This window comes from Notolabrus celidotus, chromosome 5 (genome assembly GCF_009762535.1).
Source record: "Notolabrus celidotus isolate fNotCel1 chromosome 5, fNotCel1.pri, whole genome shotgun sequence".
NCBI classification, from domain to species: Eukaryota; Metazoa; Chordata; class Actinopteri; order Labriformes; family Labridae; genus Notolabrus; species Notolabrus celidotus.
The window spans coordinates 15,243,898-15,262,551 of NC_048276.1; the positions used below are offsets into that span (position 1 = coordinate 15,243,898).

The 18,654-nt window shown below is 38.3% G+C and overlaps 1 protein-coding gene across 1 annotated transcript; it reads left to right on the forward strand.

The window, feature by feature from the left end:
- Positions 1-3,078: 3,078 nt before the first annotated feature.
- On the forward strand, positions 3,079-15,770 carry nufip2 (nuclear FMR1 interacting protein 2). Its single transcript, XM_034683344.1, is given in 5 exon segments — positions 3,079-3,551; positions 3,554-3,577; positions 6,311-7,996; positions 8,956-8,988; positions 10,754-15,770. Coding segments are annotated over 5 exon segments (1,935 nt in total). The 5' UTR covers positions 3,079-3,412; the 3' UTR covers positions 10,807-15,770.
- The last annotated feature ends 2,884 nt before the right edge of the window (positions 15,771-18,654 follow it).

Sequence of the window (18,654 nt, forward strand, 5' to 3'; positions counted from 1 at the left end):
TCCCTGCCCTGTTTTTCATATTGGAAATGTGCACAACATCACTACTGAAACTGTCTCATCATAGACGTGCTCAGTCCCTCATACTGTGCTGGAGCAGCGTTTCTGTTCACACATGCCTAGAGACGCGGTCTATCTCTAGAAACCTGGTCTCATTTTAAAAATAAACCTTGTCATAAAATGGAGATGAGATATAAATATTTAACTTGAAACAAGGTAGCTGTCACATATGTATACATGAGGAGCAGAGCTGCATACATCAGCACTATATGACACTGTGAGAAAAGGATAGGCTTTTTTCTATAAAAAGTGACGATACATTGAAATACTCCAAATCACGTTTTAAAAAGTAATAGAAGTAATTCTTCATGGGGATATATGTTCAATGACGAGATTGGGAAAGCTATAGTTACTACATGAGTGTAATCATATCACATTTCATTTTTTTGATGTAACATTAAACATGAATACATTACTTTATCTGATATGAACCAACAACAGACAGACACTGAACAACATCCACTACATTTATGTAACATTTTTTATTTTCTGACTGTAAAATGAATCACTGTAATTTAATTGCATGCATTCTACGTTGCAAAATCTAACACTGTGTCTCTCTAACCACAAGAGGGCGCAGTGTTCTCCTTTATGTCCCATGTGAGCATATTTGCAGCATGCTACACTTGCCTCCATATCCACAGTACAGTATGAGTGACTCTACTGTGAGGTAGGGATGTCCTGTTGTTTGGATTGACTTTGTTACTGATAATTATGTAACATATGCTGAAAAAAGCACTCCTTTTACACACATTCTATTATATAAATGTTAAATGTGCAGCCACCATTATCATAACAAGTGTAATGTTTCAGTGAAAATTTGAAAATGTTCAAGCTCTCCAAAAAGCCAGCCTAAAGTATAGCTATCAGTTCTTATCATAGACTGTAAAAAAAAATAGGTTCCTATCCAGTCTAAATTTAGTGCACATTGATTATTTTACTTGTCAAAGGTAAGCATTGAAATCAGAATTAGTTACATTATTCAGGAGGGGGATTTCACCACACTATAGTTTCAGAGGACCAACATTTTAACAGTCTCATGATTCTCATGGCCAGCCTAAAAGTGGGGTATGTTTTTTTGGATGTAAGCCAAAAGAGTTGGGCTAACAAAGGAATTTAATTGATTTTAACATAGGAGGTGGCATTTATAAAAGTAAATATTTCAAGCTAAATAATTGTGTGGTATTGAGAGTGTGCGTGTGTAAAATAAGTAGTTATTCCTGTTGTAAATGCAACTTTGTCAACATACACTACCAGTCAAAAGTTTGGACACACCTTCTCATGCAATGTTTTTTATTTATTTTAATTATTTTCCACATTGTAGATTAATACTGAAGACATCAAAACTATGAAATAATATGTTTTTGCCATAATTTGGATGATAACAGTAGTCAAATAGGGCTATCCATTGTGTACTATAGACTGTATAAACTAACTGTACTAACCCTACCTCTGAACAACACAACTGATGGTCTCAAACACATTAAGAAGGCAAGTCATTCTACAAATGAATTCTTGGCAAGGCTCATGTTAATTAGAAATCATTCCAGGAGACCACTTCATGAAGCAGACTGAGAGAATACCAAGAGTGTGCAAAGCTGTCATGAAGACAAAAGGGGGCTACTTTACAGAATCTAAAATATGAAACATATTCTGGTTTGTTTAACACTTTTTTGTTAATTAAATAATTCCATATATGTTCTTTCATAGTTTTGATGTCTTCAGTATTAATCTAAAGTGTTTCAAATAATTAAAATAAATACAAACTCTTGAATGAGAAGGTGTTTCCAAACTTTTGACTGGTAGTGTACATTCAGATTTATTAATTAGTATAAGCCTTGTCAGATCCATTATATTTTGCTTATTTTGGCAGTTATGTAAATTACAGTACAATGACAGGAACTTTGGCATTCTCCCTTTATTCCATATGTGGTTATATACTTGAGAGAATTACAAAACTCTAGATCTCTGAACACAGAAGGAATGCATTTGCAATAAGTTTCCATTTTAGGAGTGGGGGTTATCTCCCCAGGACCCTCCACTAAAGCAGTGATTCTGAAATGGGGGTAAGTGTACCCCTAGGGGTACTTGGGAGTAGATTTAGCTTAGCATTTGGATTTAACAAAATTTTAACTTAATATATTTTTCACAACAAAATTAAATGTGAAGAAGATCCCAAATATTCCTCTAAATGTGATAAAAAAAAGGGGCTCTATATTGTTATGACGTTCTGGAGAATTGTTGCAGGTATTTTCAGTGTGCACAACAAACGGTGCCCCGTATAAAACAGCCTCTTTGGTACAAAACTTTTGGAGTAAGTTACCCTAAAAGAATCAGCAGTGACGCATACACTTTTATTCATTAGTTTAGATATTTTATTAGAGTAATCGATACTCAAATGAGTAGTGTGTAAGAATCGATATATATTGATCCCACAGAATCGATACACCCCTATTAAGAACTAGTGCTGGGCGATTCAACACTTTTATGATTCGATATGATACAGAATACTTTTTTGGCAATTAATTCGATACCTGATACTGATGCAGATACTTTCAGTGATTTAAAAAAAATAAATAAAATGCAACGCTTGAAAGACAACTCCCATGCCAAAAACTGTTCATTTCACATTTAACAACTTGAATATGCAAATCCTTTGGTGGCCTTTTTTTAAACAATGAAATCAATTTATAAAAACACATAAATAATTAACATCCTTTACTTAAATTCTCTGAGTGGAAATTTAAAACAGCCTCTTCGGTACAAAACTTTGGAGCAAGTTACCATAAAAGAATAATAAGAGACGCATACGCTTTTATTTCACATTTATTAATTAGTACTGATATTATATTAGAGCAATCGATACTCAAATGAGAAGTGTGTGAGAATCGATATATTGATACCACAGAATCGATATATTGATATGATACTACAGAATCGATACGCCCACCACTATTGAGAACCCCTGCATAAAGTGTCCACTGGCTGGAGACGTGGCAGCGCCTCTGGTCATATGATTTCAGTTCATACACGAACCCCACCCCGGGATTGCCCACAGTGAGAAGACTTTTTTTATGTCTGTTATTTCCTTCTGCAATGAGACTGTGAAAAATCTGGCAACATTTTTTTGCAAGGTCCTGCAAATAATTCCTGCATTACTCAGCTCAAATAGTAGACAGGGTTTTTTTTTTAGTAGTGACGGTGACCACCCAAAAAACAGAGCCATTTTTAGACGTTTACTGCTGACGTTTCCAGAGGCTTCAAATAGCTTCCGTTTTACTCTGGTAGTGATTGGACTGCCTGTACTTTACACAGTGAGCCAACATTGAACAAGTCCGACATCCCTACTACTTCAATGGAGGAACAGCCCAAAGATCGGGCACAAGACAGGCACTATCACCACCACGGAGAGGACAGGAACTCCATTCAACATACTACTTGTGTAAAAAATGATCAGAGCCACTTCCAGCGCCAGCATCAGGAAACGCAGACGAAGAAACAGGTCGGGCCATCCGGGAAAGTGAGCTAACGCCTGCTAGCCTTAGTCAGCTAATGTCAAGAGCCCACTAGCATTAGCTAACTTATACTAACTCCACCGTGATTAGAAGGTTTAGCCTCACAATCTTGAACTATATGCTGTAGCACGGGGTTGTTATAATGGGAATGAGCATCCAGGGAGCTCTTCATTGGTTTGTTACCCGCTGTCGGAGCTTTAAACCAACCGTTAGGTTAGCTAGCTTGGTTGGCTAGCTGACGTTGCGTGACAGTTGTCGCTGCTGCTGCTTTGACATATCGGGGATTGACCTTGTGCGCCGGTTTCAACACCCGTTTTTCTCCAGCTAATTGTTGCTAAAATCATGTTGGGAACCCAGCTCTTACAACAATGTGTTACAACTTGATTCGTGTATGTGTGCTGGAGGTTTCGCCGTCGACTGTAGACAAAGCTTTATTCATTTTCTGCATGCTTGTGTCCAGTTTAGGGAAAACGAGCCGGCTCCACTGGAATGTTCTGAGCTGCCATTTCCTGTCGGCCATGTTACAATATCCTAGGCTACATTCACCAGCTAGCTAAGGTTTTTGTACACTGGAGAACTGGTATGTCGTTGTGTGATCATCCCGAGCTTACTTCGCTTCTACTAGTGGTCGGTGTTACAGCTCAAACAACGAGTAGTCTCCATTCAGGGCGTGTTAGTCGCAGACCAGTCGCTAGCTAGTTGACATTAAGCTAACGCTAGCTTCATCTGACAGGCCTGTTGCATGTTGTCCAGTCAACGTAAAGCCACGCAGCGACTCGATTAGGACCACTTGTTAAAAAATATGGTTTGCTGCAGCTGCACAGACATTTTTTATCATCAGTCATATATAGGGTTGCCAACTTTCTCACTACTAAACAGGTGCACGGTGCCATGGTGGTGTGAGCATGATGTGTGAATTCAGCATTCATATTCTGATTCAACTGGAAATGCAGAAAGTGTGTATATTCCCTTTTAATCCTTACTGTATCAGTATGTAACCTCGTATGAATGAACCTCAATGAAACCACAATTTGGCTCTTTATATCAAAAAACAGGAAATAGAAAAATTTAATGTTAAAGAGGAGTATGACTCACCAAATTTACTTTTTCCATGGATACTTTGTGCTGCCTCAAGCAGTCTTTTGTCCTTTTGCACAGCCAGAGAGAAGTCCTTACATGACAAGTCACAGTTTACAGATATTTGAAGTTCATTCTTGATCAACTCTGTGCTGCATCTGTTTCTATTAGTCTGACCATTTAATTGCCATCAGAGAGAAAATCCTCTCCACCCTTTTTTTGCAGGTGTGATTGGTACATGATCCACTGTGGTTTTTATCTGATCTATGATTCTGTAGAGTGCAGTCTGCTGTATTTACAAGAGTTAATAGTCAACATACGGGACAATTGAGGGTCCTGTATGAAACAAACCAATTTAGCCCAATATACGGGATGTCCCGGCTAATACGGGACAGTTGGCAACCCTATCTTGCAACCATGTCAACACGTTTGCATGTAAATCATCGATCAGAAAAGCAAGGCAGTGTGCAGAAGCCCCTATGTGCTGATTATAGACTGTATAAAATATGGACGTGTTATCCGTGACATCACCCATCTGTTCCTGAGCGCTATTTTGAAGCCAAATGACAGCGGCAGCCATATTGGAAATGCAGAACTCAACCAGGCAGAGTGTGACGTAAAGAGGTGGAGTTTGAGCCTCCTAGCCAACAGCTATGTAATCCCGTCCGGGAGTCAAGTCAGTCATGTCCTTATTTGGGCAAATGCTCGTAATCTTAATATCTTCGTTAATATATTAGCTACATAGAGCTAAGCTGTTTTTTGAACCAGGCTGTAAACCTGTTTATTAATGCTGCAAAGATCGTCTTTTTTTGAATTGGTGTGTATGTGGTTTCCGGTGTTTCTGCAGCCAGCCTCAAGCGGATTCTCGATGAATTGCACCTAACCCGCGAACCGGTTCCTGAATCAGTCACGTGGTACAGGCGGCTCGCGAGGCTTCAAACGTCATTATTTTCGGCCCCTCCCCTCAGTGAAGCAAGCCTCAATGCGCGCTTCGCGGAAACGCCCCCTCAAATACTTGACACACGCTTCGAAGCTTCGGCACATCTCTTACATCACTAATTTGTGGTTCACTGGCAATCCAAACCGTGTTTCATTAATGCTGCTGTGAACTTTGCATTTATGTCCTGCTACAACTGTGCTGATATTGGCTCATGCATCCTCAAGAACAAACAATATTGATTCATAACCAGTCACATACAGGGATACTGAATTTGCACTCTCACTCTGACAATTCATGTCTTCCTGACTAACAATGACAGTTGTTGTAATGTATCTGAGATAGTTCACTTTTAGAAAATCTAATAGATTTTCATTCATTTGACTGTGCATATTTTTGGGTTGCAGATTAAACCCTTTTCAAGTCTGTGTGGATGGGGGTGTAAAAATGTCATTGTAGATATTCTGACGTTGATTTATTGGTATAATTTTCTTAATTGAAGGCTAACAAAATTTTTCTGGTTTTATGAAATTAAGTGCTCATCATTGCACATAAAATACATAACTATAATTTTGCATCGTACCCCAGACTATTTTTATATGAATTCTTATGGACATTTTATTGGACACGTCCTGGTATTTAGAACAGTTTTCTGCTAGTTAGTTAGAAAGCTGGTTAAAGTCTTCAATGAACACTATAAACTAATTGTGTTTCCCTTTTTTAGGCACTAAAAAAGTAAACATCAGTGAGGAGGAGGGGGACAAGAATCCACATCTGTCTGATACTGTTGGTATGTTGCAAACCCCCAACAGCAATGGTAACAGACACACGTGTAATCCAAATGTGAAGCCGAAGTCATCACAAAAGCTGCACACGACTGTTCCAAAAGTGAGCAGCAAAGGACTGGACCATAAGAAGAATATGGACCTTAAAAATGACAAGGACAAGTCCCTGGAATTGAATCATCATGAGGGCCAACCCTTGGATAAGAAAGACTCTGTTTTGCTTCAAAATGGCATAGTAAACTGTGGCTTGATTACAAATGGTTATTCTAGCAAGGACAATGATGGCAGTGGCTCAGAAGGTGGATACACTACTCCGAAGAAACGCAAGGCCAGATGTAACAATGCCAAGAACTCTGACAATGTGATAAGAGAAAAGGAGAAAGACATGCAGCAGGGCAACACTACACAGGAACACGGGGCTTTTAATCTTGACACAAGCGAGAAGGGAGTGACTTCCAGACTTGATGGCTTTAGAGCTGCCAGTAAAGTAGAAGCTCAGTCCGCAGCTAGGCGGGCTGCTGCCTCTGAGGCTTCAATGGGTGAATCTCAGAGGAAAAACTCTGATGGCAAAACTGTTGGCACCTTTGGTAAAAAAACTGAGGACAGGCACAAAGCCAAGCTTTCCTCACCTTCAAAAGAGGACTCATGGACTTTGTTCAAGCCCCCTCCAGTATTTCCTGTGGACAATAGCAGTGCTAAAATTGTTCCCAAGATCAGTTATGCAAGTAAAGTAAAAGAAAACCTCAACAAAGTAGCTCAAGGTGGAGGAGAGGCACTGCCTCCTCCTGTTAGACTGTCACAGGTCCCTATGTCTGCTATGAAAACTATCACCTCAGCTAGCTTTACTAATGGCCCTGTTTCTGGAAATGGCAACGGCTGCCCATCAGTGGGTACCTTCTTTGCTCCTGCTGCTAGTAGTATTTCACCAGCCCCATCTATCCCAAGTGGCGAGAATGTAGCATCTCCTTTGGAAAGTAACTGTAGCTCTACAACTAGTCCCATAGATGGAGAAGCATATGAGCTTAGAAAGTGTACTCTTTTAATTTACCCTTTAAATATGCAACCTGTGCTCCCTAGTGCTCGTCACCTTGACCCGCCGGCTGCTCAGACAAATCAGAAAGCCTTGGGAGATATCTTCCAGAATCAGTGGGGGCTTTCCTTCATCAATGAGCCCAACTTGGGCCCAGAAGGAGGAGGTGGCCAGGTGCCCACAGAGGACAAAACTACTGTGGTCACATCTCAAAGCGAGTGTCAGGCTGATCCAGCCAAAGCTGCCCAACCCTGCTTTGATGTCACCCCATCATTCTTGGAGCCTGGCACTTTGGCTCAGGACCCAGAGAAAAGGACTCGTGCACCTTGCAGTCTGTCTAATATTTGTTCTCCTGCTTGTGTGATGAGTGAGGAGGAGAACAAGCTGACTTCATGTGGCCAGGAAAAGACAAAAGTTGAGGGCAAGGGTGCTGTGTCAGCCCCCAGTAAAGACAACGGTGCTAAGCCTGCACAGGGCCAGCTAACCACTCTGTTGTTTGGCTCGTCTAAAGAGCAGGCCCACTCGAAAGACATTGGCAGAAGGTGTAGCTGGGGATCCTTTGACATTAAAGCTGCTGTCACTTATCACACTAAAGGTAATTTTGACCTTTTCTTCTATTTTTTCTCATTCATATGTGTAGCCTGTTGGGTTGTAATCCTAAAGATTTGATTCCCTGGTTGCTTTGATGACACTGGTGATTATTGATGATAACAGCAAAGGCTGCTGCACAAGGATTTTAACAAGGGCTGTTTAATATGAGAAAAATATACAATATGCAATAACAATATAAAGTTGGGGGAAAAAATAAAAATGAATGACTGCATATTAGCCATATCTCAGAACTTGGCGTTTCTGTAAACAAGTGGATATGTTTCCAGTTTGATTTCTTGTTGTGCAAGGCATGAGCATTTTTTGCATGACAGCATGATGCTGTCATCCTTAAAGAAGTTAAAGCACTGCCTGTAGCCTATGACTGATAATCTTAACAGCGAACCGCACCGTCTTCAATTATTCGGACATTATGTCTTTGCAAAAAATTCCAAACATGATATTTATAACAGAATTTAAAAGAAAGCATTAAGTTTTATCTGTGTTGCAGGTATGTATGCAATTGAATGTTATCTATATCAAACAAAATACAAGGAACAGTTTGGGTCACGACAGCAGTGGGACTTTTACAGCTCTGAATTGAATGAGGGGAGTGTAACATTATCAGTCGGGCTGATGTTGATTAGGTACAGTTGCAATCAGTAATGTAAGATGATCTGCGGCATCATTTCCTGTAAAGACTTCCCAATATTTCCCCCCCCAAAAAAAGCTAACAAATAAGTCTGCAACATAATATGTAGAAGAATTGCAATAGTTCCAAAGCTGGGGTTAACCTTTTTGAAAATCTTACGGATTATAACTTTACGTAACATCAAGTCTGAGGAGATTTGATGAGGTAGGTATGACTTTATTACTTTTGAATTCAGTGTTGCATTTTCTGGAAAAGAAAGAATGTTGTAAAAATTGTTGCAGATGTTGACTTTCTGTGTTTTTCCTGCCTTACAGAAATGGAATACATTTTCAACTTGCAAAAACAAGGTAAGCCACACCTTTTTAGATCTCATTTTTCCTTACCTCTCTTCCTAGAAATGTGAAGTCAGTTCTGATTTCCTTGACAAGAATTAGACCTTGAAATGAAAGAGCTTGATAAACATGAGGGTAAAAAAAAATGATGAAATGTGCAAGTTTAACATTTTTATAACGGGAGGGAGGTCAAACTTAAAGTACCTTTTAAAGTCATAAATGTGCAGAACCAAAAGCATTGTGTTTACCTAAATTTACAAAACACCTTAATATTTAAGCTCTAATATTTGCAGAGTTTGTAACATAAAACATGGTCTGCATACAGGTCTTCTTAAAAGCTGTGCTTTGTATTCCTCACTTGCATCAGATAGTCAACATCAAAACAGAGAGGACCTAAGCTGAGCTTTATACATGAATGAATCCATTCACAGATTGACATTTTGATGCTTTCTAGTTATTGAGTTCTGATTAATCGAGTATGTCCTTTTTAGATGAATAAATGAACAAATCCTACATTTTTTTTTAATCACAATGAACTTATTATGATCATATGCATCTATCAACTGACTTTTAGTTCAGAGATTACCATTACTCGCTCCAAAGATCTTGAATCTTGTGTAGTCAACTCCAGGACATGCCTGAATATAACTAAGCAGTCGCATGTTCACAAAGGTTGCATTACAGCCCCGAACATGCCTCTGGAGGACATTTTGCTAGATACCTCGCTGAGTAACATCACCTAACAGCTCTTAACATCTTTGTTGGACAAAAGGCCACATTTGTTTTATTACTAAACAGTGGAAACATAAGCAACCTGAGGTAAACACCAGCAGAGAGTGTTAGAATTACTGAGTGAGACATATCCTGTGCTACTGCAGCCATGCCAGCTGGCAAGTGAAAAACAGTGAATATTTCAGACAGGCTGTGGATATCAACAGACATGAGTTCAAGAATGTTTGAGGTTCAATATTCAACCACTAGCAGAGATATCATGAGTTCAGGGTTATCTGAAAACCATTTAGAGGTATGCAAATTTTAGTACACCGAAATGATTGTGAGGTATGAAATACGAAAATAAAAGCATGTCTTAACCCTCCTGTTATGTTCGTTTCCCTGGAACAGCAATAATGTTCCTGGGTCAATTTGAGCCGGGGCATATTCAATTATCCAAAAGTGAGAGAACCCCAAAAAATCCCAATGCACATTTTTTTTTTAAATCTAATTTTTAACTCCATTTTTACCATTTAAATCAAGATTTGGTTCTTTGGTGTTCCTTAACTCTGACAGATCATGGTTCAATGAGGATAACTCGCTCCTTTTTCATTGAAATTAATGTTAAAACTTTTTTTTAATGTTCATTAGAAAGACCTAAATATAAATACATTACTTTTACATGACATAGATTTTTGTTTATTTTATTTAAAATTTTGAATTTTTTCTTTTCTTTTTTTTTTTTTTCTTTTTTATGAAGTGATGTTGATATATTAATACGACTCCTCTTCTGTCCAGATTTTTATGCTGCATTTAGCTGGTTTTGAAGGCATATATCGCTTAAAATAGACTTTAAAAAGGGTCAATTTGACCCACAACATAACAGGAGGGTTAAAAACTGTCTTTATAAAAAAGCTGCCAAATGTGGAATACAAGTGAAGTAACTTGCTATGCTGCCCGAGTCAATTTTCCATAAAGTTGATTTTGTATTTAAATCAGGGCGACACATGTACAACATCAAGTTAAGAATAATCTAACCATTTTATTCCTTTCTCCACATCTGCTGCAGATCCAAAAAGAGTAGTGGTTTATGATGAGACCAAGGATGGACCTGATCAGTGAGGCAGAGGGTCAACAGTACTTACCTTCTTCTCTTCTGGGTGCTGCGGTTATCTACCTTGGAAATCATAAATCCTGTTGTAGAGATAAAGTGACGACTGTGAAAACATTGATAGTATAGCATGGCAGATTTTCCTTGGAATCGCAGGTGGAATAACGGACTTCCTCGGAGGGGCATCAGACAAACGCGCGCACACTCTGGAGGGACATTCAAGGAGCTGATTGGTGCCTCTCCGACACGATAAAAACAGACACCTGCAAAACTTTGGAGCTGTGATTGTCGCTTGTCTCATGGCTCTTTTGGGAAGATGTTCCAAGTTCAACAAAGGAAGGTGCCGTGGATTGCACCTCCCTAAGCCTTTATCCTGTTGAACTTTGGCAGCCGTCGGTCTGACTAAGGGATGCCTCGGTCATTTTCTTTCTTCACGCGTTGAAATGAGTTCATTGTAGATACGTTAGACGTTATACATACACGTGTGTGAAAGCTTGAATTCATGGTGTAAGACAGGAGAACACACTTTGCAAAGAATGCCTTGAAGTTGTGGACTAAAGATCTTTGGAGTTCAGTTAAACTGTAAGTTAAGTGAAAACTCGTAGGTGAGGCCCCATTCAGGAAGGGAGAACCTTGTCTTAAATCCTTTAGGGGGAATCAGAGCCCTAAAATTAAATGCTTGCTTTTCTTTTTGTACCATTTTGTCTGACCTAATGTGATGAGTGTTAATCCGCACTGCAGTATGACCCCAGAGCACAGGTACAAATGTGCCCAAATTGAAGGAAAGCTGCGCCCCTTCATTTCATCGTTTATTATAGGAGCGCTAAAGAGTTTCAAAGTCAGGTCTCTGCGAAAGGCAAAACCTTTTAATGTCAAAGCTTTTCATACATTTCATACACATCGTGAAGAGGTCAGTGGAGACTATCCCAGAATTCAGATTCATACATCTTTCTATGTATGAATCATGGGTCGAGTGACATTTTTAAGCAAGATAACCAACAAGGTCTTCTGCTCATTGTTCAGCAGCAAGACTCAGGATGTTCATACAGATTATTTTGCCTGCATAGCTGTCTGTGTACAAACTGTTCAATTCCTCTTGTCAAAGGAACATGTGTTGCATTTTACAACTTAGATTTTATTTTGTTTTCTGACTCAGCGTTGGGTCTTTTACTTTTCTGTCTTATGGCATTGTATATCCTGCATGTTTACTGGTGGTAATGAACGAGTCAGAGGTCGCTCTTCATCGCCACGCCAAAATAACAGTAACACAACTACAAAAAAAAAAATCGCAATACTAATCTAGATTTTTTTTTTTCTCTCCCCCACCCTGACTAGCCACTTTGTCAAACTGTGTTGAAATGTGAAGATGAGTTGTACTTTGTTTTACTGTGGATAACATTTAACATTTTGCAAAGCAGTGTGCAATAACACCGTGTGATTCATACGCTGTGTGAAAAAATGGGTTATGTTTAGCTACGAAATCATCGCCCAAGACGCTGGTGTGGCCTGCAGTTTGTTTGTTTGCTTGTTCGTACAAAAATGTTTCAAGGTGCGTTGTCAGTTTTATTGCACAAACCTTTTAAGTGCAAAGGAGCTCATGCTGAAAGATCTAATTAAGTCTAGGGAGCCCAAATCAGCTACGACTGCTAACTGGCCAGCTGTGACATCACTTTTCATCACCACCTCCAAATCGGATCGGTTTATTCAACGTAACGAAGGAACTGTCCTGGTTTCTTTTCTCAAAAGATTTGATTTGGTTAACGTGTGGATTAATAGCACTTTATGTAAACTAATTGCTTTTATCTTTTAATTGCTAGAGAGAGATCTATATGTACTGACAAGAAATACTCCTCGAAAGAATGGCTCTGGGCTGTTACTTTTCAGAAAAAAATTAATACAGAATTATTAAATGTAACTCAGGTAGTGTTGATAAAGCCATGACTATGTTAAATATCGTTTTTTTTTTTTGTTTTTTTTTGCCAAATGGCCCCTGTCCTTTAATGTTCAATTGGAAAATGTTGAATTGGAGTCAGATTTTACAGTCTCACATGATGTAATGACCAAACACCAAATACTTGCGTGTGAGAGAAGCCGCCATGGCGTGCAAGGTGCTGTCATCCATCATTTTGAGCTCTAAAATTCTCCTTTTTATTGCCCTTTTTTTTTTTTTTTTTTAAAGAAAAAAAAAGCACATTGCTCCATGTTACCTATGTGAACTAGATTGTGATTTTCTTGCAATCTCTGATGGTTGATTTGTCTCCCTCGTGTTCATCGTGAAGCACCTCTTGCTTTATTATTGCTGTTTTTATCCCTGCCGGGTTGAGAGTATGTTTTTTTTTTTTTTTTACCAAGTACTCTTCTCTCTACTGTGTCCTGATTAGACAGCACTGCAGAAAGTTGTTCGCGCAGCCCGACATTTAACTTCCACGTCTAATCTCAGTCAGCTCTCTGGTATTTAAAGACGCTTTGTTTTGGCTTCCATTGTACAGTGTGATGGATGAGTGTGTTATCAGAAGCTGCCCTCTGGAAAAAAAAAAAAAAAAAAAAAAAGAAAAATTGGATGTGGTCGACGAGGAAAGCAAGGGTGTTTGAGGAGATATCGCCTGTTAGCGTTTAGACTTTTTATTATGTGTGTCTTTTACTTGCAAATTTACATTTTAATGTGTCGATTACAAAAAAATGTGCATTGATTTCCCCACAATCCACGACAAAGTGACATTATCAGGGTCTCATTCAACAAAAAGCCACATTTATCAATCAACAGTGATGCATCTTTAGGCTTCTAAATGTAAACAGGGTGATCAGAGCGAGTAGTTAGTGATGTTACTGTAGTCTTAACAAGCTTTTTAGAATATTTTAGCCACTTCATGTTTTAAGGTGGATGGTCCTGCACAGGGAAAATCAGAGAATCTTGCATCCTCCCGCCCCAAGGCTCCTCTTTATGTCAAGCACTTATTAAAGCAAAAAGGCTGCGTGAAATATGCATCTGTAAAGATAGAACTATTATTAGAATTGTAGCCTGCATACCAAAAACAGGTTCTTGAAGCAGAGTAGATGGTTCATCGGTGGATAAGGGGGGAGGGGAGGGGAGGGGGGTTTGAGTGACTGACTGTTGGTGTGTTGAGACAGAAAACGCCTGATCATGTGGAGTTTTAAGATTTCCACCCCCTCAGGATGTGCAATCACCTCAAGGATGCTAAAGCCGGCTTCCGGGTTTTGCAAGTTTGGCCTAGTCGCGTGTGCATGTGTGCGTGTGTGTGCGTGCGTGTGTGTGTGTGTGTGTGTCGGGTTCTTCCTATTATATGCAAGTTCCTCATATATTTCAACCCCCCTCCTTCCTCACCACACCCCTGTTGATTCATGTTCAGGTGCCTGTGTGAAAAAATAATTTTTACAGCAATTTTGATTGTTTAAAAATCTGCTTCTAGCATATATCCGTGCCATTTTTTTTTTTTTTTATAACATTTGCAACGCTGTTCAAGTTCTAATCCTGATTTCTTCTTTTTAAACGACATGGACGCAGCTGAAGGCAAGAGGCGTTTTAAAGTGTTTTGTAGGGTTTGAAATATTTCACGGCTTGTGTTCAGATGTGTGTGTGACCTAAAGCCAAAATCTGTTTGAATGGGACGGATGACAAGCCGCTTGCTGGTGTGTATACCCATGAGCAGTCCTTTTGTCAAGTTAATGTCTGAAGTAGCTCATAATTGATTTAACAAATTGACGTTTTAACACCTTTTTAAAGCATTTTTTTGTTCGTATTATTTTTGAGTTGTAACCTAATTTATCCATAGATGCACAGGTAGGATGAGACTAAAAGGAATAAATGATACAGAAAATCAAAATGTCTCATTTATGAAGAGTTTTAGATGATTTTAGGTTCTGATTAAGACTGATGTAGACCCCAGTAACGCTGTGTTGATATATTTGAAGTTACTCCTTTCCAGCAGATTTTATACAAATTACTTTAAATTAATTTCTTCAGGTAGTTGTGATGGAATTGCGAGCGTCCCAGAGTTCTTGTTAATATATTTTTTATTTGTAGTGATCTTGTTGTGAGGGGGGAGTGAGGTGTTCACGTGCGGTTCAACAACTCTGGATCTGCTTTTTTTCGCCAAAGGTACACTACTCAGATATTCAGCTACTGAACGGCCACTGCACAGACAGAAAGACACAGACAGACATGGGGAGGGGACATATTTAATGATGTCATTAAGCAGCTCCCTGGCATCAAGCTGAGCTCGTTGGAGAATCTGAATTGAAGAGTCACTACTGTAGCAGCTGAATGTCACATTGAGGGTGTTATTTTACGGTGCGACGGAGGAGGAATCTTCAAAAGATGAAAACAAAATACCGAAAGTGCTGCTTCTTCATCCAGTAATCAATCTTCTGTAATGGGAAATGCTGGACTCGGTGTTTGTGCTCGACTTAAAAAAAATTGTCCCTCCTTCAAACTGCCTCTTGTGGAAACGTTTTAATTTTGGGGGCTTTTATGTTGTGTTTTGTTTTTTAATGACACCTGAGAAGGTACAGTGTTTGATTCCTCATACGGGGAGTTAAGAAAACAAGGGCATCGTGTCTTTACAGGACTGAGTCATGAAAGGAGTTGATCTGTTGTGCCGAGTCATCTTTCTGTTTCTCTGTCATCTCAAATGACTGTCGTGCTTGTTGATACTTCTTTTCTGCTCCTCCTTCTATCACTTTTGCATCTCTTGCCCCCCCTCCTCCCCAAAAAATGAGGCAATAGTGTTTCTTTCTCAAATGTCTTACAGGTTGACATTTACATTTTTAAGTGAGCAGTCTGATTTATTTAATTTTTCTTTTGAATTTAACAAGTGTCACATTACAATGTTCTTCTTTTTTAAAGCATGATAATAACCCTCAAATTCCAAACAATGTAATAGAGTCAATTAAAAAAGAAAACCTCCAGTGTTCACAATTTTAGTTTCCATTAAAATGTCAAATTTTCATGAAGAAATCTTTGTTGTGTGTGCTTTTGTTTGGGCTGTTGTTGTCTGATCTGATAAACTTGATACTTTTTTCCAGACTAGGTGTGGAGATCAGCTCTCGTGAGGTCAGTTAAAGGTGTCCTGTGAAGTTTTGAAATTACTCTGGGTTTTTCCCATTACCTTGTTTTACTTAGTCATACTTGCTACTACATTTTACTGTTAGTTTTTGAACTTTTCCACATTAATTTCTGAGCTACACTTCTACAATATCTTTTTTAAAAACCCTGAAGTATCACATATGACTGAAAAATACATTGATATGTGTGCTGAACAGTCTGAATTATTCTTACTTCTCTGGCATGTTTTTAAATGTTTGTATTCTTACATTTTCTTAATTTCAAACATACAGCATGACACATTTTTAAACCATAGTGGACTTTCCTTAAAACTTAAAAAAAAAAAAAAAAGAATACCCCAGAGATTAAATAATGCAGCCTCTTTTTGTCATTTAAATTTTTTTATTGATTTTTTAATAAACAAGTACAGGGTGTTTTCAAAGACTGAGTGTTGTTTGGGCGTGGAAATACTCTGACATGTCATATAAAAAATGAGATTAGACAATCAAAACAAATAAATCACTTATTAAAAGAAATCCAAATATAAGAAATCCAGTCCATTAACCTTCCTGTTATGTTGGGGGTCAAATTGACCCATTTTAAAGTCTATTATAGGTAATATATGCCTTCTAAACCAGCTAAATGCAATATAAAAATCTGGGCAGCATGTGACAGAAGAGGTGTCGAGTTAACTTATCAACGTCACTTCATAAAAAAATCAAAAATCAAAATGTAAAGTAAAATAAACAAAAATCTAGGTCATGTGAAACTATTGTGTTTATATTTAGGGCTTTACAATGTACATAAAAAAGTTTTAACATTAATTTTAATGAAAAACAAGTGAGTTATCCTCATTAAACCATGATCTGTGAGAATTAAAGAACACCAGTGGACTATATCTTGATTTAAATGGTTAGTAATGGAGTTAAATATTAGATTTCAAAAAATGTCTGTTGGGATTTTTTGGGGTTCTGACACTTTTGGATAATTGAATATGCCCTGGGTCAAATTGACCTAGGAACATTATTGCTGTTCCAGAGAAACGAACATAACAGGAGGGTTAAATAAAAGTGTACTGCATTTAGTCTCTAGTTCCAGTGTTTTTATCAGTTTTTGAATATTTCCAAAAAAGTTCCCAGGGGCTCGTCCTGTCCTCCATGTTGCCCTTCAGTCTGCAAATCATAGACTCGTAGGACGCCATCTCTACCCTTGCATCCATCCATTCCCTCAGATTAGGAGACACAGCTGTTTTTTTACAATGTCTTAGAATAACTCTTAAATCTGTAACTAGGCCCACCATGATAACAGAAAATGTTCTTTTCGATAGTTGGTATTTGGGATCTGTCCCCTAGTAGGCACATTGCAGGGGTCAGGGGGACAACAGAACCAGACCATTCACTCAGGAAGTTCACAATTTTGAATATGCAGCCTCTTTTTGATGTAGATACGTTTTTTTCTGGAGTCAAAGTTGACCAACTAACACAAACCACTCTTTTGGAAAGGTTCAGCTGTTTCAAGAACTTAATTATAGTCTACCAACTATTACTTTCCTACTTTTGGGGTTGTAAAATATACCTTTTTTTTTAAAAGTCATGTTTATAACACTCAAATAAGATTGTATTGCCTAACAGAAAAAAGGGGGAGTTTTTTAATAACCAGTGTTTTTTTCTCTGTCGAAGCCTCTGACTGCACATGTTAGGAAATGTTCCTCCACAGTGATCGATTGGTCCAGAGACACTTTTTTCCCTGAATCCACGTGTCTGTGTGATGCTGCAACATCTCTGAGCAGAGGAGCTGATTGTTGTTCAAAGGCTCCCCCTTGTGGATGAAGGGTGTGGACACATTCACTAAACCCTGCAAACATTCTACTCTCATCATCCTGATTTAAGGATTTGAAATGTTAGAAATTCTTATACGTATTGTTATAAGGTCAAAGGTTAAATTCATACACAAAGAAATTTTAAAAAATTGGAAGCAAGAATATAGTAAAAAAAGTTTGCACTAAATATTTTTAGAACATATTGCCTTTGAAGGCAATTCTTAAAATAAACATAAATACATGGATAGATAATATCTCTTTACAGTATTTACAAATCAAAAAAATATTGATATTTTCATACATTTGTAATAAATTCCACACTTTGATTATACACTGATTAGTTTATATATTTCTTATTTTGAATACAGACTTGTGTTTTATTTTTTTAATGGATAAAATATCATCCCCTGCTTCATTCATTTTAACACAGGCTGTCTTAAATAAAAGTTTGTCCAGAAAATGTTAAACAGCTGATATAAAGGGAAACAGGAACGTTTAAAATGCTTGTCGTCTTTTAGCAGGATCCATTAAATAACTCCACAAATGAAAATCGACGTTATAACAGTTTATTTTGACCATCTGTGTAAATCTCAAAGTTGTTTTGATGCTGTGGTTTTTTTTGTTCCCACTGCAGGTGGCGTATTCTCCCCACAAACATTCTCACATACTCACACACATTTTTTCACTCTATCCATGGAATTGAACCGGTGTCTACCTCCACCTCTTCAATTTTCCCTTGATTACTGTGTACTTCTCGGAGGGCACACAAGGCGTGATGGTCTGTGCACCGGTGCTCGGAAAGATTGTCCGATGTGCAGGAAGGTCACTAAAAGGTTTATCTTTGTTTCCACATTTTCTCTTAGCGGAGGTGTTTGTGAACTTCTTCTCGCTCCATGACTGCTGTGAAAAGGACGAGCTCGGGCTGGGTGACCTTTTGGGCAAAGACAAGGTGAAAATGTCCACACAGGAGTTAAGAGA